General features: G+C 40.1%; 1 protein-coding gene across 1 annotated transcript; it reads left to right on the top strand.

Moving 5' to 3' along the window:
• The first annotated feature begins 468 nt into the window (after positions 1-468).
• mical1 (microtubule associated monooxygenase, calponin and LIM domain containing 1) lies at positions 469-24,722 on the top strand. The gene is made up of 25 exons (XM_005918802.2): positions 469-621; positions 1,121-1,210; positions 4,292-4,599; positions 5,459-5,666; positions 6,112-6,219; positions 6,398-6,493; positions 6,688-6,843; positions 7,551-7,651; positions 7,921-8,178; positions 9,156-9,271; positions 9,936-10,062; positions 10,359-10,437; positions 10,603-10,750; positions 10,868-11,058; positions 12,158-12,264; positions 12,582-12,644; positions 12,763-12,994; positions 13,665-13,726; positions 17,449-18,262; positions 18,340-18,455; positions 18,540-18,653; positions 19,443-19,536; positions 20,566-20,659; positions 20,927-21,000; positions 22,248-24,722. The coding sequence occupies exons 3-25, from the start codon at positions 4,342-4,344 to the stop codon at positions 22,439-22,441; spliced, it is 3,810 nt and encodes a 1,269-aa protein (XP_005918864.1). The 5' UTR covers positions 469-621; positions 1,121-1,210; positions 4,292-4,341; the 3' UTR covers positions 22,442-24,722.

Genomic DNA, 24,722 nt, shown 5'->3' with positions numbered 1-24,722 from the left:
ATTTTATATATGGGGGACTATGTAGCCTACATTATCCGTGCCATTATGAAGTAATGGTAGAAGTTGTAATTAATGTATTTTCAAGTATCCTTTTATTTGTTTCTTTTCTCTTGTAAAAGAGAATAAAGTAGGAGTAGAAATTTGGAAATATTCAAGTTAAATAAATTGAGTCCAAGTTCTTCTTTGACATTAAACATTGTTTCACGATATGGTTGCTCCATGCATTTTCTTAACGTGTAAAACCCACTGATGACATGTTTCACAAGTATAATTGGATTATTATTATTATTATTATTATTATTATTATTATTATTATTATTATTATTATTATTATTATTATTATTATTATTATTATAGCAGTATTAACATGAATACTGAGCTGTGATCACAGAACTTGTCGTCCGCGTGCATCGCCTCACAGCTCGTCACGTGGGGCTCGCGCTGTGTGTAGCTTTACAGAATGTCCCGGAAGAGGCTCCACTAGTGTAGTGCGGGCGCGAGGTGCAGGTGAGGCAGTCCACGTCCTTACCTGTAACCAAAGGAGAAAAAAAACAAAAAAATGGGAGCGACAGCATGGACACAGTTTCAAGGAAACCCGCTTCTAGGTCGACCTCAGAGCTGGTAATGTAATGTTGTATATTGTGCCTGTATTTTCCCCCCTCTCGATCTCTGAGGCGGGTACTTTTTCTATAAGTTTTCAAGTTTATTGATTGATTGTGTAGGTCATTACGTGCTGCTGTCTGAAGCGTATCTTTTAAAATTCTCTTCCATCGTAAACCACGCAATTAAATCATTTAGTTTTTATGATGCAGCTCTATAAGATATATTTTCTCTGAACTTAAGTCAGCTCCTGTTTCAGGGTGCAGTTTGCAATCTGGTTGCTTGCATACAGTAACATGTTGGGACTGCATCCTGCTTTGGCATAGCAGAACGCGATCAGTGCCACGCCTGCTCATTTAACAGTTTCCTATGATTGTGACATAAGTATTAAAAAAAATGCCAGCACAAAGTCTAGATACGTGTCCAGGAAATAATCTCTCTGTTTCCTCTCACGTCTTCTTCGCGTCGCTCATTCTCCTTTCTCTTTCTCTTCTTTTATGTCCTTCTGTAAACCTGCCAGGCTGGACAAGAGAATATGATCCATCCACGAGTCTGATAAAACACAGCGTTGCTGCCAAACAAAGTGCACAGAGCTTACACGTTAAATAAGGTGGGTCAATCCACTCGAATCCAATCCACTGGCAGTGAGTGAAATTAGGTCAAATTACCTTTCAGTCCTGCTATTTTCTGTCTGATCATGCTGTCAGCAACAACATTCCCGAGAAGACTTGCTTCTTGCCTAGAATTGCTTAACAGAAGTCAGATGATGATGATGGTGGTTGTGTGTTGTTTTACCTTTGTCACAGATGGCACTTCTTTTCGCGTGGCCATTCTTAAACTTGTATTTTAGTGTGAGAATATTTTCTTTTTTAACATTGCAACACTTACAAAAAGGAAATATGTCTGTGGGCTTGTGGTTTCAGCTGTGCAGTTTTACATGTTTTAAGAAAGGGGAAAAAAAAGAACATGACAACAGATTATAAAAACAGCAGCCTCCCTGAGAATTAGATCAAAGTATCAAGTCGGCCGTGTGAGCTATTTTTAAGTTTTTAGATTTGACAGTTTATTTTGTCTTCAAAGAGTACCTCACTCTTCTTAAATGTTCTGTTTTTAATGGGAGGAGTGGTTCACTTCATAGCCTGCTTGGAGACAAATAATCACCAAGTCATATGTGACTCCTCAGTCTGCTATATATAGCCTGTAGCTGTGTATTCTTGTCAGTTCAATTCAGTTATATTTATATAGCGCCAAATTACAACAACGCTCAACTCAAGGAACTTAGTATTGTATAAGCACTTGATTACAGTGGGAAAGGAATGTCTCCTTTTATAAAGGTAGAAACCTTCAACAGAACCAGGCTCAGGGAGGGGCGGCCATCTGCTACGACCGGTTGGCGGTGAGGGCAGGGAGACAGGAAAAAAGACACGCTGAGAAAAAGAGCCAGAGATTAACTATAACTAATGATTAAACACTGACTGGTGTGTAAATACACAGAGAGTGAAACACACAGGGTATTATATACACATATAAGGTCGATAGCTGTATATAATAAAATAAGATAAGATGATTTAAGGTGTAATTGGAAAATTCCTGCGTTAAAGCCGCCAAAATATTACATAAAGTACTAAGGTTTAATAAATCCTAGAAAATAGAAAATAAAGTTAAAATCTACATAAAATGCAAAAAGGGTAAAAATAATAAATATTTCTAAACTATGTAACAAGTTAAACGTTCGAGTATTAAAGTAAAAATATACCGTTAGATATTTTAGTTGAACAAGAGCTGTTTTTGTTTTTTTCATTTGCATTGTGCCTCTTTCGTTGAAGCTAGTGTTTTGCATCTCCATGGAGGTTTATCTAACACACCAACACAACTGTTTATCTTTGTGTTTATGGCAGGTTGTGATATCTCTTTAGTGACTGAAAACTGTCCTGCACAGTAACAAGCATTAAGTCAATAAACAGAATAAGAGGAGTGATTTATTTAAAAATTTTTAGCATCTTGTCATACGGACGCAAAAGCTGCCTCGTTTTGATGCCCATTTTCAGGAAACTGTAGTAAAATGTGAGGATGGGAATGTTGGCCTTAGGAAAAGCTAAAATGCAGTTGTGTTCACACGCATACGGGGGCAGTCATGCAAAGCATGCAGGTGTACTCTCTATAATGAAAGACTTTGTCTCAGGTGGAGGGCAAGAGCTGACAACTTTACAGAAGAGAAGCGTAAATACCAGTAAATGGTACAGTGATAGTTACAGGAAATGTCAGCCTCACACTTTTGGTGTCATCAGCATTTTCTTCAGCTTGCTGTTAGGAAAGCGTTAACTTGTGGTAAATTTTCAGAATTCATCTTTCAAACATTGTATTTGTTGCTTAAGGATGCTGTTGACTTAAAAGATTAGCATGTTGCTAGGAGTGCCACTAATTCTAGGTTAGTCAACAATCTTTGCCAACATTGGGTAAATGTTGACCGAGAATATATGAGCTCATAGCTCCTATATTAAACCAAATATTTCCCACAATGAGACATGCATTGTTTAGGAGTTTACTGTTCCTTTTAACATTCTTTTGTTCTACACACATCGTAGAGGCTTCATCTGATAGACACTAGGGTCAGATGGTGTTGAAAACCTATAGCTGTACTCTTTGTACTCAGTGTTACATCTGCAGTAATATAGTACAGAAATGTGGTTTCCGTGTTCTTAGTTAGGTCCTCCCCTCACAGGCCCATATTCACGCAACGCTGTGCGTGACTTGCAACCAGAGATGTAAGGTTGAAAAAAGATCCACGGGCATATTTCTTTAATTGCTAAGATTCTTCAGAAGTCAAAATCTAGGCCATTATCGTTCTCTTATATTCGATTTATGTTTCATCTTCTCTTGTTGGTCACTTTTCTTTGAACCATATGACATCACTGAAGCATGTCTGTCCTAAAAAGAAATAGTTGTATATAACTTGGTTTTGCCAGGGTTAGGACAAAAGAATTACCAGCAGACCAAACACAGGAAACCGTGCTTGAAATGCCAGATTGTTAATGTGAGTTTGTTGTCTACTGCCTTTCCTTTTCCCATACTTTATTTGATCATATTATAAAATATCTTTGGATTTTGAACTGTTAGGCAGACAAAGCAAGATCTTCGGAGTAGGCCCTGCCCACCATGTGTTTTTAACTACCCGTCATCAATTAATAGCAAATGAATCAACAGATTAGCTGAGTATAACATTACATATTAATTTTCACCCCTTTTGTTTACTGAAAAGTAAGCAAATAAAACATGTGTTTTAGCCACATGTTTCTATTACACTGTGTCCTCTTTCTTACAAGCAAGTAAATTTCCTGAGACTGCATGTGAGAATGACACATCAGCTGTGGGCGGGCTGTTTGGTTGTAAAAAGAAAGATAGAGAGAGCCACAGGGGCCCCATGGAGGAAGTTAGTAATGACTCAGCCAACCAGGTGACATAAAGCCATCAGTGTTCAAACATCTGGACTATAATTAAGTGCACACGAGGAGGGAAATTCCCACAACAAGGCATGTAGGAGTTTTACATAACTGGACCACCTCTAAGCATTACACCAACAAAGGCTGTAAACAGTGGGAAAACGTTTGATCATTTACATGAACCTATCCCGAGGAGGTGTTACTTCCAGGTAGGAAAAGATGATGTCACGATATAACTTCTTCTTTCACAGCTACCCAACCCAGTGACCAAAAGGAACTGGTCTTCTTGACATCCTCAGCTATGGCGAGCCAAGGTCCTGTCAACCCTTCACATGCTACGTTTGACCTCTTTGTCCAAGCCCAGACCTGTAAGGATGTAAAGCACCATTTCACTCAGCTCTGCAGGCAGCTGGAGATCGATCCGAAGGATTTCGGGAGCTTCTACGCAAAGTTAAAAGAAAGACTGAACTACTGGAAGGCCAAAGCTTTGTGGACCAAGCTTGATAAAAGAGCTTCTCATGAAGATTATCAGCAAGGAAAGGTCTGCACTAAAAACAAGGTACAGACAACTAAAGGTCATTTATTGTCATTTTCAAAAGATAAAAGATTTTGATGTAAGAAGTTGAGATTGTGGTTCTACTATTTGCATGATAGAGATTCCTCTTTAATTGCAGCTACATTAAAAGAGTTAAATCACGTCTCGTAGCTTTTCCAGAGATTTGGATTGTGTCACAGAATCTTCATTAGTAGAGGAAGTTTATCCATTTATGTCGTGGCTCATTATAGAAAGTTAAAATTCGACTCGAGTAGGTTAAATTTGCAAGAGCGTTTGCAACATGTGGATCATTAATCGATTAGGTTAGGCCATGAGTACTGCTGTCCACGAAGACTTTCTGGCATTTTATGACATTTATCTTTCTCAACTTTGTGTATTTTAATCTTCATTGAATGCTTTTTTGATGCATTTATTTTAGTCAGAACATAAATGTATCAACCTGTGATAATAATGGTGTTTCCTTACTTTTCTAGAAAACATTCTATGCCTAAAACTATAACAAAAAAAGTTATTAAAAAGATCATACAGATTATCTATAAGTGCTTTTTCCTTTCCAAGAACCTTTGCTGCACTTGCGGATCGATAACTGCAGCCATCAAACTACAATTTATTTTCAATTCAGATGTCATATTTGATTGTGGGCTGTGACTCTATGGGTTTTTTGCATCTCTTCCCTTTAATTTCTTGTTAAATGTTTGCCCTTTATATATAATTCATGACACTCTCACAGTCATCAAATGGCTTTATACTAATTGTCCTTCAAGAGCAGCTTAAAACCGTTCTCGTTTGTCCTCACCTTTTGCTTTAAAAATGTTTTATTATCGCGTCCATGCTGAGGGTTTGCTGATTTCCTCTCTCCTAGTGCCTCGTGCTGGGTGCTGGTCCATGTGGCCTGAGAGTGGCCATTGAACTGTCCCTGCTGGGGGCTCAGGTGGTGTTGCTGGAGAAGCGGGAGACATTCTCCAGAAACAATGTTCTCCATCTGTGGCCCTACACCATCTATGACCTCCGCGAGCTCGGAGCCAAAAAGTTCTATGGCAAATTCTGCTCTGGCTCTCTGGATCACATCAGTGAGTGCCTCAGTCAGTTATTGGAGTGAGAGTCTATATATAAAACCGTTTTGAGCCAGTCTGAAATGAATTAAATAAACTCACTGCATTATCATTGTTTATGGGGCTCCCATACTTTTAGTATTACATGATACAATCTTAAATTTCAACCGTGTAGTTGTTTTTTTCACTTAATCGTTGCTAATCAAACAAAATAGGCTCTCAGATTCACAATTTCTGTATTTTTCTGTCATTCATATTTTGTGGCTTTATTACCTTTAAGTTCTGGTAGGTCAGCACGAGCAAATTTCAGACATCACATTACTGAATTTTCTTAACAGAAGAGTTTTTAAAGAGAGAATTGCAATATTAGCAACCATTTTTAATCTGTGCACGACTGATAGTATTTGTAGCATTTTGGTTATGCTACACACACATTTCTCATGACACCCACATATATTTTTAGGCATCCGTCAGCTGCAGTTGATTCTATTGAAGGTGGCACTCCTCCTCGGGGTAGAGGTGCATACTGGAGTGGAGTTCCAGGGTTTGATTGAGCCCTCAGGAGAAAATGGTATGTGCGTTTAACAACCATCCTCATCATCCTCCCTATTAAGTTTGCTTGCTTTATCCACTGTTGTTGTTGTTTCTCAAAACTGGAAATATTCATAGACCACCAACATGTAAAGCAGTAAACTTGTGATGAAATCCGCTGAGGTGCAGAACATAAAAGTTTGATGTGTTTCTGACAGGTTGGATGGCAAAACTGCAGCCCCGGTCTCATCCTGCCGCAGCCTTCCAGTTTGATGTCTTCATCTCTGCTGGGGGAGGCAGGTTTGTCCCTGATGGTGAGACAAATACTTATGCATGCTTGAATACTTTCATTTCCCACTGATGCAACAAGGGCTACTAAGCAATTTCACAAGGCCTAGTTGATACACATAGTTATTACGCACAATTCAAATTTACCCCAGCAGTCTTTTTCAAAATGTAGCATTTCATCAGCTAAGTTTCCTGTTTTTCTTCTTACCCAAACTCTCAGGGTTCAAGCACAAAGAGCTGCGAGGAAAACTGGCGATCGGCATCACGGCCAATTTCATCAACAGACACACAGCTGCTGAGACCCAAGTAGAGGAGATCAGTGGTGTAGCCCGCATCTATAACCAGAAGTTTTTCCAAGAGCTACTCAATGAGACTGGTAGGCATCCCTGTGACATCTGCAGTGATGTTTGGCAAAAAAAGAGGAGGACATCTTAATTTGCAGTGAAGCAGCTGTCTACTCTTATTTATAGTATAATGTTTAAAAATTAAAGCAAGAAAAGAGAAAATCGCTGGCTTCGGATTAACTTGTTTTACTCCGCAGCGTTCACTAAGCTGAGTCACTGAACCAGAATATTTTTAATAACAACATGAGTGCTTTTATTTTCATTAAATTTTTCCTTTGTCGCGCCTTGCTGAATGCAAGCCTCAAGGCATGAAATAAATGTTCACACTGCTGCTTCGGGTTCAGCGTGAAGTGTGAAACAAACAGCAGTGCTGTTAATCTGCGTTTCAAACCTCATCTAATTTCCTGTCAGATTGTTAACTATTGGTTAACCTGCCTGAATCCTCTGAGCTAATTTATATCTACTGCACTTTCACATATCAGTGAAACGCTTTAGAGGAACTGAACTGTGTTTGCTGTGCTCACACCCCTTTGAATGACTGTCTAATCAATCCACACTGACTTTCCCTGTGTAGGCCAATAAGCTCTCACATTTTCAAAGTGGTTAAACCAAAAGAGAATAGCAAACATTCTATTGAGAGAAATATGGCACTGAGAGAAACTGCAGAAATGCTTTTGCTTTCAGCTTACCTCATTCAACCTCTCCGCCATACTTTCTCTCTCTCCATTCTCCGTTCCAGGTATTGATTTGGAGAATATTGTCTACTACAAAGACGACACCCACTACTTTGTCATGACTGCCAAAAAGAAGAGCTTGTTAAAGAAAGGGGTCATTAAACAGGTGAGAATAACACATCTATTACTGAGGAAAAGTGTGATTCTTATTGGCATGAGCTCTATCTCTGGCCAGTAAAGAAAAAGAAAGAAAGCACGTAGATGACACAGCCCTGCTGCTGCTTCAATGTAGCGACACTAAAAACTGTCAGTCATCTCTTCTTTCTCTGCTGCCTGGCCCCTCAGCTAATGCGGCAAACCAAGTGTAAGACATGTCATCTGTGTAAGAGAAGGTGCCAGAAGTCGTCCGATACACTTCTCCCTCTATATCTGCAGGATCATAATGATGCAGAACAGCTGCTGGCCCCTGCAAATGTGGATTACGAGGCTTTGTGCAACTATGCGTGTGATGCTGCTGACTTCTCCACTGGCGGCCAACTGCCTGACCTCCAGTTTGCTCAGAATCACGCCGGCCAGCGGGATGTGGCGATGTTCGACTTCACCTGCATGCACCGTGCTGAGAATGCCTCGCTGGTCAAGGAGAGGAGAGGGAAGAAGTTGTTAATTGGTCTTGTTGGAGACTGCCTAGTGGAGGTAGGGAGCAGCAATTTGGGGTCTTTCCCCTTAATTCATATCCTTAACAATGCTAGATAAAGTGGAGGTAGGGAGCAGCAATTTGGGGTCTTTCCCCTTAATTCATATCCTTAACAATGCTAGATAACTGTGGGACAGAATATTGTATTGAATTATATTATGCTGCTTCCTAATGCCATACAGTTAATGAAACACTGGAACTAAAATAAATAAAAGTAACCTCTAGTTAACTTGCAGACAATTGCAAGGCAATTGGAGACATCAAAGAACCAAAGAACCAAATTGGTGAATTAACACATCAATAAAGGCATCTTATTAAGCTCATTTTCACAACAGTTATTTGAATTTTGGGATTTTACAAGAGAAGTTTTGCATCATTCACGATTTAAAACAAGTAGTTTTAGCTCCTCTTCCTTTAAGGCCGCCCTTTGTTTGAGCCAACTTTTTAATTGGATGCCCTTCACAAAATTTTAAACAGCAGATTTTTGGGGTTGTGGCCAGAGATGTCCTCATATTAGTGATATCCAGTCTCACTGACATCATCAGGGTCTGATTTTTATACCTAGCGTGGGGAAAGAAATGCATGAAACTATGTGTTTAATCGCGCATGAAGCAATTATTTTTACACTCATAATCTTAACAACAGTGTTGACCATATAACGATTATAATAGTGTGTGAGTGCGCTGACTCTGACACTAAAAATTAGCACCGTCATTTTTAGTGCTTTAGCAAGCTGATGTTTTTGCAGGAAGCACAGTCTAACGTGTCTACTCACTCTGCGTCTGCCTGACTAGATAAGCCTCTGCATGAAGTTTTCTCAAAATAAGGTCGACAGGATGTTTCATTTTACACCACACAGGCTTTTACGGTTAACATATTTCTGTGGTTGATGACACGGCATACTCCATTTCTATTAATTAATTGAGAAAGTGACATTTTCTGTTACAAAGTGACATTAAGTGCGTGTTCTCTGCAGCCTTTCTGGCCTCTGGGTACAGGCATCGCTCGTGGGTTCCTTGCTGCTTTCGATGCAGCATGGATGGTCAGGAGCTGGGGTAATGGGGTCCCACATCTCAAAGTCCTGGCTGAGCGGTAAGTACATTTTATACAGCTAATAATCTGCACACGGTTTTATTTCATGATCTCACATTTTGAGATTAGATTTGCTAATGCAGTTGCTGCCAGCTTCTTTACTTCTTACACTGAATGTTTATTAAAAGAAAGCTTTACTTTTTGTTTCCTTACAGCAAAGACTACAGTTCTAATATTAACGTAATTTTTTGTCACAGGGAAATTACGTTAAACTTTTAAAGAAATACATCACATTGAATGAAAACTACTGAATAAAGTAGAGAAATGTCACACTAGAATTTGTCAGCCTGCCTGTGGGTCTCATCCTCAGCAACACTACCCATCCTGACATAATCAGCGTGATGGATAGTTGTTCTGATTGCATAAGCATTATTATTATTTCAGCAGGAGTCCTTGATGTGACCAGAATAAAACAATTAGGCTTTTAGTGATAAATGTTCGTGTGGATTTTAAAACTTGAATTACATAATAAAGGAACTTTTAGCTTATTTCCTCATAAAATACCATCCTTTGGCAACAAAGTGTTAAAAAAATAAAGGTGTGTACCTGCAGATCAGCTAAAAATGGACAATGTCAGAGGCAGTTAACCAGTAATTATCCCTTACTTGCAATATACTACAGTTTTTGATTGTTTTTGGTTTTATTTGTCTTTACAAATATGCAGTGAAAGCCTCTACCAGCTCCTGTCCCAAACAACACCAGAGAACACCAGCAAAAAGTATGCTGCTTACAGCATCGACCCCAGAACACGGTACCAAAGAGTTAACTTGTCCTCCATCCAGACCCATCAGGTTAGTGGTGTTATCTTTTATTTAGTCAACAGAGATTGAAATAAAGCTTTTAAGAAATAAAGATTTCTTAAAGCCTTCATCCTAAAGTTCATTTAGGGAGGCAGAAAACAGTCTAGTACCTTCTTCAAGTGCTCTTCAAAGCAAAGCTGTGTTAAGAAATGAAACATGAAAATTGATGAGAGCAGTTTATCAGACCTCGGCTTCTAGTCAATGCATCTGCTGTGTTAAACGAATAGATCTATGTGAACTAAACATGTGACTCCATCTTCTTTGTATGTACCGGTCACTCAACTTAGGTGCAGCACCTGTACGATGTTGAAAAAACTCATCCGTCGTTCAAGAAACAAAAGGAGAGTTCACTTCACATGCGTCAAGGTCAGCGACTCCTTTGGCGGTTATTCTGGTTATTCTGGTTATTCTTTCCTGGTCTTGCTAAATGAACCGGGAAACACGATTGCGATTAGCATTGGCATGAAATATGCAACTGCAAAAGCTATTAGAGGTTTCTCTGATTTATTGTCTGGTTTATTGCTGTCCCAGATTCAGCTGGCGGTTCTGAGGAGCTATTGAAATGGTGTCAGAAACACACTGCTGGTTATAAAAATGTGAATGTAAAAGACTTTACACGGTCCTGGAGGTCCGGTTTGGCTCTGTGTGCTCTGATCAACCACTTCAGACCTGACCTCATGTGAGTTCCTGCTTAGTTTTTGTTCGGCAGTACAAGAGTGCTTTGATTTTCTAATCAATCAATCATTATCTAATCAATGTAACAAACCGTCTTTGCTGTTTTCTCATTCCTTCCAAGTGATATGTCCTCCCTGGATGAGTCTAATTGTGTTCACAACAACCAACTGGCCTTCAGTATCCTGGAGAAGGAGCTGGGCATCCCCCCTGTCATGTCTCCCAACAGCCTGGCTAACACTGATCACATAGACAAGTTGACCATGGTTCTTTACCTCACCCAGATCCAAAGCGGTTTCGCTTTACCAAAAAAAGGTGAAAGTTTTAGAATGAAGAAATCAATCAACCCACATTCATACACACACATACAAAACTATGACATTCATCATCTATGCAAATATTAAGAAAGTCAAATTTAATCAGTGCATTTGCAAAATTCCACAGTCCATCAAACATCTCTTTAAATATAAGCTTATATTTTATAAATATATTTATATATATATATATATATATGTAGTATATATTAGTAGCTATTAGTGACAGCAATATCAGTCTTACATAACTCTGTTGCCTAGACACAGCGCAGCATTAGAATCACCTTAAAAGGTTCAGGTGTCCTCCCACTGAAAAATGTTCAAGAAACGTTCAAATCAGTGCTACCCCTTTAAGAAGCATATTACCCAGAATTCATTTGGCTTAAGTGGCTAGTGCTGTGCTCAGAGCCAGCCTCTACTGGTTGTGCTGCTCTCCTGCACTTGAGCCAGCCCAGCAGCAGACAGATCAGTCATCGTGTAGAGCTGACTTATCGGGGGTCTGATGTGAGCAGCGCCTCTAGAAGGGGTTCTGCTTTTCCTGCGCTGAAGGAAGGGTTTCCCCTGGCTTTTTGTAGAGGTATACGTACAATTTCTTTTTTTCAGTATGTGGACTTATTCAGTGTAGATGTGAGCTCAGCCTTTGGAGGTACTGAATGAGCTGAGGTGGGTGTGATATACTCTGTGATGCTGTGCTTGTGCACCGCTGACTGATGTGCAGACAGCAGGAAGCTGTCAGTCTTGGGTAACCTTATCTGAATGATGAAAGAGTGGGAGTGATAGTCAGAACTGCAGCTGAAGAGGGTTTTTTTTATGTAGATTGACAAGTTAAATCCAACTGCTGCTTGATGTGACGCCACTGAAAATTCAACTAAGACTGATTTGTCATATTTTTGATAGAGGTTTAAACATAAATTATACTATCTTGACAATTTTTAAAACAGTGCCCTAAGAATATACTGGGCAGCTGTATTGAAGAGCTGCAAGTAGGCCAACACTCACATTCAGGTGTCTTTATATTAGCACTCTAGTCTAATTTAAGATGATTTTGCTGTGTGTCCCTCTTTGACATTTTTCATTTTTGCATTTTCTGTTGGCAACAGAGCCCACAGGCTTCCAGCCATCGTCCAAGTCTCTGTCTTTCTCCCGGACACAGTCAGCTGTCTTTTTCCTGAGCAAGCTGAAGCACAACTCTCTGCAAAGACGTAAGGTACGCCCACTGTGCCTTGAGTTCACTGTTTACACAGCACCGAGGAATCTTTGATAAAGATATTTTCAAACACACTAGCTTGTTGGCTGGAGTTCACTCCGGGGCCTTCGGTCTGTGTTCTCGAGCTGTTGGTGACTCACATGTCTGCTTTGTCTGGGATTCCTGTTTGTGATGACAAGATGTTAGATGTTAATTCAGAGGAAGTGGCTTTTGCTGTTCTACTCCTTGATATTGTTTAATCATGTTTGTTTTGTAACTGTTCTCCATATCCTCAACAAAATCAGGTCATGTGGTAGTTTATTTTATTTTCTCTGCAGGAAAAGCTGGCAGCTAACAAACAAGCCACTGGAACAGCGACAAGAATGGGAGATGAGGACAGTGTGAGTGTGATTCAACAACTCGTGCTGGACTGTGCAAGCTTTCTGCATGATACTGATCTTTAAAAATCATCGTGCTCTGTTGTTAAATCTCAGTCTGCTGTCTGACCTTTTTCCTCAGACATTAGCATCTCCCGTCTCCTCTGAGCTCGATCCTGTCGCCGAGGTGGCTCCTGAGCCGGATACTCCTGCGCTGATGACAAACAGTGAGGAGTGTTACTTCTGTGGTGAAAGGGTTTATCTGCTGGAGCGAATCAGTGCTGTGGGAAAGTTCTTCCATCGGACCTGCTTCACCTGCGCTCGATGCAACATCACACTTAGGCTAGGAGGATACACCTTTGACCAGGATACAGGTGACTCCTAGTTGCTGAATTTATACATTTCTATATTTTGACTATACTCAAGTTTTCAACTATATCCATATCTGTCGCTCTACCTATAGGTGTATATACCATCTTAGCTAAAACCACAGATTAACATCTTATTCTTCACTCTAGAGTAACGCTACAGCAACTATCATTATAAAGTGTTGTTTTTTTCTCTCAAAGCTGTTATAGAATCAAATATTAGATATCCGCCCCACGCTGACTGAAGCTTCGAGTATTTGCTGGTGATTACTGTCAAAGAGGCAGCTTTAGTCCATATCTGGTCTAACTCCTTCGGTTTTGTTGTCTTTTTGCCTATCTAGCACTCCTCCGTGAAACTGCTTGATGCTGTATTATTGTGTATAAAGTGCTTATATCTATGTTTTCAACAGCTCTTGCATCAGTACTGTGATTGTTCTCTCAAAGCCAAGATCAGATTTTGCTCCTATAAGTGAATCACCGCTTAATTATTTATGTGTATAATTAATCATTTGCGCTCAGACCCTTTTCAAAGGGGTCTGTACTCAGACTAAAAGGAGATGAATAATTTAAGAAAGCAGCAGGGGTTTCCCTCTTTAGCGTTCACTTGTCTCTAAATTTCAACTTTTCTTGTTTCTTTTTTTTAACATTTTTTTTTTTATCTCTGATTTCTCCACAGGGAAATTTTACTGTGAGCTACACTCTGAAGAGCTGGCAAATGGGCCTGCAACATCTTGTGAGGTGGGTCACTGAAGAGAACTGATGTAAACCATGCTGTTGCTTGCTGCTGATGACTCCAGACACCATGTTGAGTCCTCTTATTCATTATGCTCTTGTTACACAATCTTCAGTTGCATCATCTTTCTGGCTGACGGGTTCAGTGTCAGCAGGACTCGCTTGATTGCGGAGATACATCTAATGAGAATATTTGTTTCCAAACATACAGTTAGAGCCCAGTAATCGTGATAACAACAAAACAAGTTTACAATAAATAAAATCATTAGGAACACAGATTTGTATGACAGGTGGAAGGTAATCATAATGAGTATGCCAATTTATAGAGGTGCATTTTGAGACAGGATTTGAAAGCAGAGGGAGAGTCTATGTTATGGATCTCTGGTGGGAGGGAAGCCACGGGTCAGCCAGAGCAGCTGAAGGCTCTAGAGCCCATGGTAGTCACGTGGATGGATGCCACAGTGAGATGGATAGAAGAAAAAGACTTGAGAGTGAATGGTAATGGACTGGTTCTTATATAGCGCTTTTCTACTCTCCTGGAGTACTCAAAGCACTCTATACAACACGCCGCATTCACGCCATACACACCCATTCACACAAGCACTATTATCCATACGGTGAGTGCTTTCTAACTGTCATTCATAACCATTCATACTCCGATGGATGCATCAGAGAGCAAGTCGGGGTTAGTATCTTGCCCAAGGATATCTGGCATGCAAACTGGGGGAGCCAGGGATCGAACCACCAACCTTCCGATCAGCAGCTGACCTGCTCTACCTCCTGAGCTACAGCCACTCCAAAGCTTACAGCACCTGGTATTCCCAGGCGGGCTCCCATCCGAGAAATCAGAGGTAAAAAAAACAAAATGCTTAGCTTCCGAGATCAGACGAGCTCGGGCGTGCTCAGGGTGGTATGGCCGTAAGCCGTAAGAGTGCGAATGGGTTTGTTGATGTGCAGAGGCTCATAGAGGTACTGTGAAGAAAGGTTAAGGGTGGCATTAAAACTGAGGAACAGAATATTGAAATTAGTGCAATATTTAACTTGAGTGCTGCTGAAGGACAGGTGTGATGTGACCAACGGACTGAATTCTGGTGATGATGCAAGCAGCAGAGTTACGGATCAGTTCAAGGATGATAAGAACAATATCCTATAAACAATAAGAGGAAGACCAAAGAGACAGGACTCGGAGTAATCAGTGAGAGATATAGCCAAGGTGTGAATTAGGACAGGAATACCGTTCGGTGTGAAAGATGGATGGAGGCAATCAATGTCATGAGGATGGAGTGACGCTACTGATGTGAGCTTGGAAGGAAAGTGTGCTGTCAAGGATGACACACAGACTCTTAATCTGGGAATGGGAGAGAGAGAAACTGAGGAGGTGTCAATGGTGGTGTTGGTGCGAATGAGGAGAACATCAGTTTCATCACTGTTCAGTTTGAGAAAGTTGGGGGAGAACTGGATTTTCCTAGAAGCTAACACAGATGGATGTGGGTGGGACAGCAAAGGAGTATTTGGTGGACAGATAGAGCTGGTGTCATCAGCATAACCTGGAAATTGATATTGAATTTATGGAAGATATGGCCAAGATGAGGGAGATAAATAGACGAGGCCTGAGGACAAATCCCTGAGGAACACTAGAAGTATTTAGAAATGGGTGGGATTTGAAGTGAGGCCAGAGAGAGAGAGGATTGAAACCAGTTTAAAGAGGTGTCAGTGATTCTAATAGAGACTAGGATTTTAAATACACTAGACTAAAAGTTATTGACATTGTTGGGGTCTGCAGCAGGCTTCTAAAGTATAGATGTTACTGCCGCTGGTTTAAGAGAAAAGTGTACAATAACAGAGGTAAGGGGGGAACGCATGGTGACAGTCGTTATGGTGAGCAGGGTTTATTCAAGACAGCAGGAAGATGATTTCATTTACTGGTAGATGGCTTTGATTTTTCAACAACAGAGGTACGTTTCAAACAAGTGAACAGGAGGGAGGGGCTGAGGGAACTTGTAGATACAAATTTTAAGAAGGGTTACTTGTTAGTTGCTGGTGAATCTTATTTGGGCTTTTTTTTTTTTAACATATTTCATTTTTAGCTATGTGATGAAGATAAGCTTAGTGCAGACACAGTTTTAATTCAAGGTTATTTGCATCCAAATTGGACGAAGCGTTTAAGAATTACAGCCTATATGTAGCCTTGTGTTTTTAGCTTTAATTTAGTTTTTTTCCGAGAGGCCAAACCTAATTGTATCATTCACTCAGAAGCTGTTTTGTGGACAGTTATAAGATATTCCAAGTGTAGTATTTGGATTTTGAGGCAACGGCTGTAAACCCACAACATGAGTTCAAAGGTACTCTCCATGCAAAAGAAGCGGCCTATCCTTAATTTGCAAATCAAAACAAAGCATCAAAGAGATGGCGGGAATGTTAGGAGTGGACAAATGAACTAGCACTTTCAACAGCATAAAAAGCTAAAAAATCTAGTCCGTTGACCATAGGGCTGTATGATTTTAGGATCATGGGGATTTAGTCATGAGAGAAAAAGCCGTGTTCATCACAAGCTGCAAAGTGGTGATAAAATCACCTGAAAAGCCAGACCAGCTCCTGAATAGCATTGTTTGTACAGCTGAAGGGTAGGTTAACCTGTGCCAGTGTGATGGGAAGAAAAAAAGTATGGAGACATCATAAATTGCTCATAATCCAAAGTAAAACTGTGTAGGCAGTGTGATCCATGCATGGATGGCTTCTAAAAGCTCTGAGTCACTAGCATTTATTAATGATAAATGACAGAGTGACAGATGACAGAAGCAGCAGGAGGAAATCTGAAGCATGCAGTACAATACTGCCTGCTCACATTCAGCCAGATGCAGAAAAGTGGAGTGGACTACATTACTGAAGTTAAAGAAGTGGATTATTCTATAATAGCCAATGGAAATGCCTAATCTCAACCAAACTGCACGTACATTTCTTTCATTTCATTTTCCTGTCTCGCAAGATACAACTAGGGGGGCATGCACACATATGAACTAAAGACAGTCCTAATATTTCATGTGACATCACATTAAATATATACATTTATATATATTTAAAAATGGCTGCAATCACTCAACAGTTGATGCAATATTTTTGTTAATCCTTTTAATTACCGTAAATCCTGGACTACAGGCCGCACCGGATTTTAAGCCGTAAGGCGTTTCAGCTGTAATATGAGATATTTACACAGAAATACTACACGTGAGTATTTTTAATCCGTAAGGTAACATAAACGTTATGGTAACATACAAAAATACATACTGCAAAGGCTTTTTTTCCTCGAACAGCGCCTGTAACACGGCTACCTTTAAGTATACGTACGTATTGGTAACACACAAATTACATTGCTTATGGTTTTTTTACGGAACAGTGCACAAACAACATTACAACGTCTCTTAACAACCAATAAAAATATATACACTACTCATCATTTTGATTGGTCTACTGTTACCAGGCAAAATGTTTTTGGTGGCATGAAACAAAATGTGCATTAGCCGCAGTCAGTGTTCACAGTGTGGGGAAAAAGTAGCGGCTTATGACCCGAAAACTACGGTACATCTGAGTTATTGAAACTACAATTGCATCTTCATTTCAAATCTCTAAAATAATTTGTTAATATATAGTTAAATAAACTTAACTAATTTGTATATAGTCTGTGGGCTAATTTAAATTAAACATTTTTTTCATGCTTTTTATCAATTTAGGAAAGCAAAGGAACTCAGAGAGAGACAGAAGAAGGAAACGGAGTTTCCAGTGATGAATATACTCCATCGCCGTCAGATGAGGAGTATGAAAACACCCTGGACTGTGGTCCTCCTACTCACACACAATCACAAACATCTGAAGAAAAGGACCACCGCATATATGAGTCAAAAGAAGACTCCCAAGAACCACTTGTATCAAAAACTCCCACAGACCATCCACCTAAATCTGAGGTAGCAGCAGCCATTAAGGAGGTGGAGGAGACAAAAAAAATGACTCCATGTCCAGTTCCAAAGCCCCGTCGCTCTCGGCAGACTACTCCCAGCCATCAGCCCTCTCCCCCAGTAGCAAAGCCTCGCACAGTCCACCTCATCAGTCTCACCGTCCCAGAAGAACCTTCATCTCCGACTCCCACAGAGGAGGGCTCTAAAGCAAGACCAGACTCCCGTCCTAAACAGTCACTGCGGAAGCTTCAGTTGACCGCTGAGGAAAAAACCCAGCTGGTGAATCTCCACAGCTTCAGCGCAGACTCGGATTCAGAAACCCATGGCGGATCCTCCTCCTGCTCCTCTTCCTCAGCTAATGCAGGGCCTCCTAAAACAGAGGGCCTGGATGGGCAAGAAGAGGAGGGCTACTGGAGTGGGAGCACTGCTGGGCAAATGCGGGAGAAGAGGAATCGACGCTGCTTCAGAAGAAAAGAGATGCCAAGTGGGCAGGCCAGAGTGCGATCAAAGTTTTCTCCGTGGAATCTCTCTTCACCAAGGATCAGCAGAGACACCCGGCTGAGTGTCCACGTTAATCAGCCGGGGAGAGTGGGTAAGCTGGCAACTCATCTCTTTAGTTTTAGCTCAATCTGGGCTTATTGCAACACTTACTCTTACTTTTTCCCACAGAAACAACATTCAGACATGTCCACCACACCTCAGAAGAGGGCGTCGAAGGAGATGACGACGATGATGATGAGGACGATGACGATGACGAACAAGACATTGACTTGTTTGATGACCAAGTAAGGATATCTGTAGAGTTAATTTGTTTCAGTTTTTCAGGGGGAGGATATTTTGCACTAACTGTAATATTACTTTACCTCTAGTTTCAGAGTGTGCCATCAGACCCCGTGGAGGCAGAGAAGCTGGAGTTTAAGAAGATGAAGACGTTGGAGCGGCGAGCCAGGATGAGTGAATTACAGCGATTCCGCAAAGCTCAGGTGAGTGATCTAAAACTCATTCCTGGTCCGTTTTTCTACAACTTCACTTGGTGGAGCAATGAATATGCACATAATTATTTATTATTATTATTATTATTGTTATTATTATTATTATTATTATTATTATTATTATTATTATTATTATACAATATTGTAACTTATGTCATTTCTAAGATATGTTTTTATCATCTGTAAAGTTATGTGAATCCATGCTTACTAATCATTTTTGCTGCAGCCAGTCATACAGTTTGCATAAAATTGAAATCCAGTAAATGCAAACACATGCAAATCACAACACAGCTAGCAGTTGGCAATCTGTAGTGGAGACAAATTCATCAGCCTGTAATCAGCTGTTAATCCCACCTAAAATGTTAAGAGAAACAAATTTTTGCAGAAAATTGTTCTTAATATTAAAGAAAGTTTGCAGATGAGTCACCGTGTTGGTTTACGTTTAAAATTCAGAAGCGGACAGCCCATTCATCTGCTTCAGAGGCATTCATCCAATCAGGTGCGCCTCAGTGTTTGCACAGTTATTAGAGTATGCAGGAGAGGGAGTGTACTTGTCAATCATCTGTCTTCACACACCATCGAGCAATGCCACGAAGCTGGGTGAACCCTTGAGTGTAACTCATCCATATCCATTTTACAAGAATTGGCTCAATTGCATGTTTTTTTTATATATCTGCCCTATATGGAATTCAGATTTGTCACCAAAGCCTATTTCAAGAAATTAAAGCAATTTCAATAAAATATTTGTCAAGATGTACTTCTTGATTTTGTGTTTCACAGTCTATCCAGAGAAGACTGGAGGAGATTGAGGTGACCTACAAAGACCTGGAGGACAAAGGTGTGACTCTGGAGCGGACACTGCGAGGAGAGGCTGGTAAGATCAGATCATCTTTTTTATACATATTTAAAGAACTTGGGGTGTATTGTTCTATATCTCCGGACATTTGCGATGAAAAAAAGCTTATTTTGGAAGTATAAAGTCATTCTAAAAGTGTATGCTTCCACATAAATAAAGATTCATAGTTGAGGAAGATGGATAAATTTGAAATTGTTTGTGGGAATGATGTGTGTCCTCTGGACTAAAGAGGAGAGTCAAACATCCAGTTTGTTAACAGCTTTCACTTTAAAAGCATGCCTCTCTAATGGTATGTTCTCTATGAAATTAGCAGCTCGCACATCCGGAAAGACGGCATCAGTACTGAAAGTTGTCTATGCATGTTGCATGCTTTAGCATGAGAATGTGCTGTTGTGAGCTTTTACAACAGCTTTTACAACAACATAGCTTTGTAGTAGAAGAGTCCAGGTGCTGAACTGGTCTGCCTGCAGTTTAGAGCTCTCACCAGCTGAAAACATTCGGCACATGATGACACAAAAATATGAGATAGAAGACCCAGGACTGTTGAACAGCTAGAATCTGTATTTTCAATCGACTTTTTAGCAGTATTTTATACGAACCAAGTGCACAAACTGAGATTACTGAGATTTGCAACACACCATTTACTTCAAACTACAGCAATATTTAACACTAAACAAACCAGCATGTCTGATTATCTGCCCTTGATATAAAAATGAACTGACTGCATCTCTGTTTAGAAAGCCGTGAAACTTTTGTAAACCACACGTATGAGCGCTATTTGGGGATTGCATTCCTATGCTATTTTGGTCTGTTTAGTAAATCTAGCCCTAAATTTGTAGGTCAGCTGAATTCTTTTTATTACAGCCTCTTGGAATCCTTATGCAAGTTAGCGTGTGGGCTTGTAGACAAACACTCACATGGGTGCTGTGTCAGATGCCGCAAATAAATCTGGTTCCTCCTCACCACTTTATTGAGAACCCACCCCACCCAAAAAAAACACATCTTCCTGTTTTCTTAAAGAAAATATGCACCATTTTTTCCTTGCAGAACGCAGCGGTTCTCCTGATATGATCGAACAGTGGATCCAGCTCGTTCATGAAAAGAATGCATTGGTTTCCGAGGAGTCTGAACTCATGGTGGCGTAAGTCTGCAGCCTCACTGGTTCATTCTTTATTTCATGGAGTAAAAGTTTGTCTAGTCATACAAGTAATACAACAGAGCATCTGTATACAAGTGACATGGTAGACGGAGCAGATCTCACATCAAAACACTGCGGTGACTGGCTGACCTCACAATGCTAAAAGCCAGTCTTTTTTTTTTACAGTGAAATGTTGTTTGTTGTCGGTCCTCATGATAACATACAGCGTTACTACTGACAGGACTCAGCTGATGCTTGTTTCTCTTGCAGGTCTCGACAGCTGGAACTCGAAGACAAGCAGAGCATGTTGGAGCTGGAGCTCAGGAAATACATGGAGATAAATGGTGGGTACTTTGGTGTGCACACAGAAAGACTTGTAACTAAAAGTGTCTTTGATGTAGTTAAAGGGAGGAGCCTAACTTCTAAACAGGCACCAGGCCGAGCAAGGCCCGTACTGCAGTGCATGTTTGTCCTACTAATGAGCACATCAATGCTTTCTTTGTCTTTGCCACGTTTGTTGTTGTCCCATTAACTCATGTCCTGCATTTTGTAGGACACTATACACTACTGGAACATGTTTTTTCTTTTACTAAATTACATATCATATGATTATTTATTGACCATAATTTCTTCCAGCATTAATGCCACTAAACTAGTGACTTACGCCCGTTCATAATGTTTCCCCTGGGGTTTCCAGGTAGTGTATTGTGCAGTGAAACAAATTTTGACCATTTTCTGCAAACAAATAACTGAATATAGAGAGATAAGACTTCTGGCACCATAAGCATTCGGCTTCTGTTTTTAGTCTAATCACATTTAATCAGGTTTTGGTTGCATGGAGGTAAACAGTCCATTTAAAGAGCAAAAAAACAGGGATGCACATGCCAAAATGCAGTCCCATAATCATCATCTATTACCTGATGAGAATTTTTAAATATATTACAATTAATTAACACAGACTGGTGCACTGAGCAGGAAGTTCATATTAGCCTTTATTTCCAGAAAACATCAAACAAAGGTCAAAGAGTCCCCGGTTTGGCCCAAACAGGCCACAGATTGCCTTTGAAGCACTTTCAACAGAGCAATAATGGGCTCAGCATTTTGAGTCAGACATATCAAGTAGATAATTTCCAGTCTGCTTAAGCTTTAATTAGATTTAGGTGAAATGTATGGAATGTGTTCTTCCACTGAAAGAGGGCAATGAATAGATATTTAGTTGGAAATGTTTTCTCCTCATGGCAAGTATGGACAGGAGAGGAATAACTGAAGGGACTATAAAAAAGTACAAACCTTGGCCTTGGCAATTTAACTGTTTGAAAGTTTGAAATGACTCACTAAGGGGCCTTTTGCTTCTATGGAAAAATAAAAATACATTCCTGGCAAGTCTGGCAGCCTTTCTACACAGAAAGGTTTTTGCATCATAGTCAGCAGATGTTGGGAAGGGAGGGGTACAGTACCAATTATCCATTTTTTCCCCCTAATTAGTGAGAGGACGAGAGTTTACTTGCAAGAACCACTATTCAGCTTAGACTTGATGTTTGTGTCTGTTATTAATTAGAATTGGGTGTGTGAATATGTTTTCGTTTTCCAGATAAGACATCAGAGCAGCAGGCAGAAGAAGAGCGAATCCTTCAGGAGATGATCGAAGTGGTGGACATGAGGGACTCTCTGGTATCGTTTCTGGACGAGAAGAGGCAGAAGGAAATAAGCGAGGAGCAAGAAGCTTTCTGCATCATGGAGGCCAAACGGCAATCAAAGGGAGGATCTCAGGTTCACTGGGCGTAGGGTGAACCTGCATGTCCCGCGCTGGTGATTATTTCACATCTTCTGTGTGTGAGACTCGCTGCTTTCAGACTTGAAACCTGAAATGTACATTTGAAAAGCCAAAGATGATCGAGCTTCGTTATGGAAAGTAACACACCACAAGCACTCAGTCAGCGGATAGGATTTAGTTCAGGCTTGTGAGCCCGGAGGCTCAGAGAGTGTCAGTTGCAATCCACCCCCTAGAGGGAGACATAAGCCTGGCGATGTGAGTCTTTCAGTTGACATGCCCAGAGTCTGTGCAGCTAAAGTCTGCCTGCCATATTGGGGTCATAGCAACATAGCCGCATAGGAAAAATGATCTTTAGTGTATACTGAACTATTGAACATCTATCACACAAATGATGATCAGTGACCAGCCTGGGACTTGGCCTGATTTACTGTCAGATATGTGACTTTAGCACTGAGCCAAGATAGAGCAGTATGAAATCACAGTGGCTGGAAAGCTGCTGTACCTGACTTTGTCTCCTTAGAGATAGTTCTAGGCTGATAATACAGGACAGCTGGTGTTTTTGAAAATAGATGTTCATGTTGATTTTACTTGTTTCATCATGGGGAGTGCTACTGTACACAAACACATGCTATCCTAATTCTATCTTTAGTATTTGTATTACATAAATGTGATGGGATTGTAAAGAAAAAAAAGAAAAACTAAGTGACATTTAAACATTACAACTATTCAAACTTTGTTTTTCATTTCTTTTTGTCGATGTTGATGTTTTGTAGCACTTACAGCTGTTCACCGTGTCCTGTCCTGCAAGCACATTGGATAGTTAATCTCAGGGGTTGATTGTTCAGTCCTTTCGGGTCAGAGTTAGTTTTCCAGTGATAGTCTTCAAAAGTTGGCTGCACTTTATTAGTGGATGTAGTTAATTCGGGGTAATTGGGGGGGGGGCAAATATGGACAGATTTATCTATTTATAAAAACCAATATTTATTATTTGTAGGTATTCCTGTCATTGTGCAGGATGAATGGCCAAAATCTAAACAAAGACTGTTTCTTGTATAAGTGAAAAGGAGCCTTATATAGTCATTGTCCTGCTGCCATTTTGTGCTATCTGGACAGCCATTCACAGCATATCAAATAAAGTACGTGCACTTTGTCGTTTTTGTTTATTTATGCATTTAGTCTTATATTGAAGCACTGTGCAGTATAGCTAATACTAACTCATAATATGTAAGGTGTTGCCATAAACTGGCCTGTTATTCTAATTCCTATCCTGTAGGGCAGCGGTCCCCAACCCCCGGGCCATGGACTGGAGTCATTTGGTACCGGGCCGCGAGAGTTGAGACTCGGGTGTGAAATGTATGATTTTCAGGGTTTTTATCGGTTTTTAGCATTATTTTGTTATCGTTTTTTCGTTAACTCGGTTTGAATGGATCTTTTCACGTGTGTTATAAATAAATCTTCTTTTTTTCGGTACCGATACTAGTTTTATTTTGTTGTATTTATCCACGAAACCTTGAAGGCCGGTCCGTGAAAATATATTGTCGGGCACAAACCGGTCCGTGGTGCAAAAAAGGTTGGGGACCGCTGCTCTAGGGTGCATACTTGGCCTTGATTAAGATTTAAGTAGTGAAGACGCTCCTTCCTATTAAGGTCCACAAGTCAGTAAAAGAAAATAATATAATGCAGCGAAAGTCCCAAATCGTAATTTTATTGAAACGAACAAATAAATATAATCACCTAAACTATCAGAAGAACTTGGAAGTGCAGGGAAACCTTAGTCAGTGTGAGCAACAACCAGCTTTACAGCGTCACATTCATGTCTAACAAGTACATTTTAAGGTCTTCTTTCCTTAAAAAAGTGTTTATGGGCAACATCAAGTCAGATATAAATGAAGGTTGTTACTGAATTAATTAACAAGTGCGCGTTTGTTTGCTAACGGAATGTTTATCAGACCTTGTGATCTCACGGAGGAAGTGCGGAGGATGAGCACAATGTCAGATGTTCTGAATTGATACATAAAAGTGAATAATTGCAGCTCATCATCATCATTACAGGTATACTGCCCACATTTTTTACAGTGAAGATCATGTTAACAATATGCATTATGTAATACTTTTCACAAAGAAACATCTTTTTTTGGAGTAGTTACATAAAGCAAATAATTGCCTTCTGTAAATTTGAGTGCAAATGTCACACACAGGTCGCTAGTTTTCTGCAAGCACTCACTTGTATTTAATCTAAGGTTATGTAAGCACTTAATATATTAAGCAATGATTAAAATAACTTGCAAAACA

Source organism: Haplochromis burtoni, unplaced genomic scaffold (genome assembly GCF_018398535.1).
Source record: "Haplochromis burtoni strain Fernald_Lab_line unplaced genomic scaffold, NCSU_Asbu1 Contig_31, whole genome shotgun sequence".
Classification (NCBI taxonomy): domain Eukaryota; kingdom Metazoa; phylum Chordata; class Actinopteri; order Cichliformes; family Cichlidae; genus Haplochromis; species Haplochromis burtoni.
The sequence above is the reverse complement of the archived record's forward strand: the minus strand, read 5'-3'. Positions and strand labels throughout refer to the sequence as shown.

Bases quoted from the DNA above. Each gene is read 5' to 3' on its own strand.
- mical1 (XM_005918802.2), top strand. From the start codon at position 4,342: ATGGCGAGCCAAGGTCCTGTCAACCCTTCACATGCTACGTTTGACCTC. The intron at 6,220-6,397 runs GTATGTGCGTTT...TGTTTCTGACAG, and splicing joins TGAGCCCTCAGGAGAAAATG to GTTGGATGGCAAAACTGCAG. The intron at 21,001-22,247 runs GTGGGTACTTTG...TTCGTTTTCCAG, and splicing joins GAAATACATGGAGATAAATG to ATAAGACATCAGAGCAGCAG.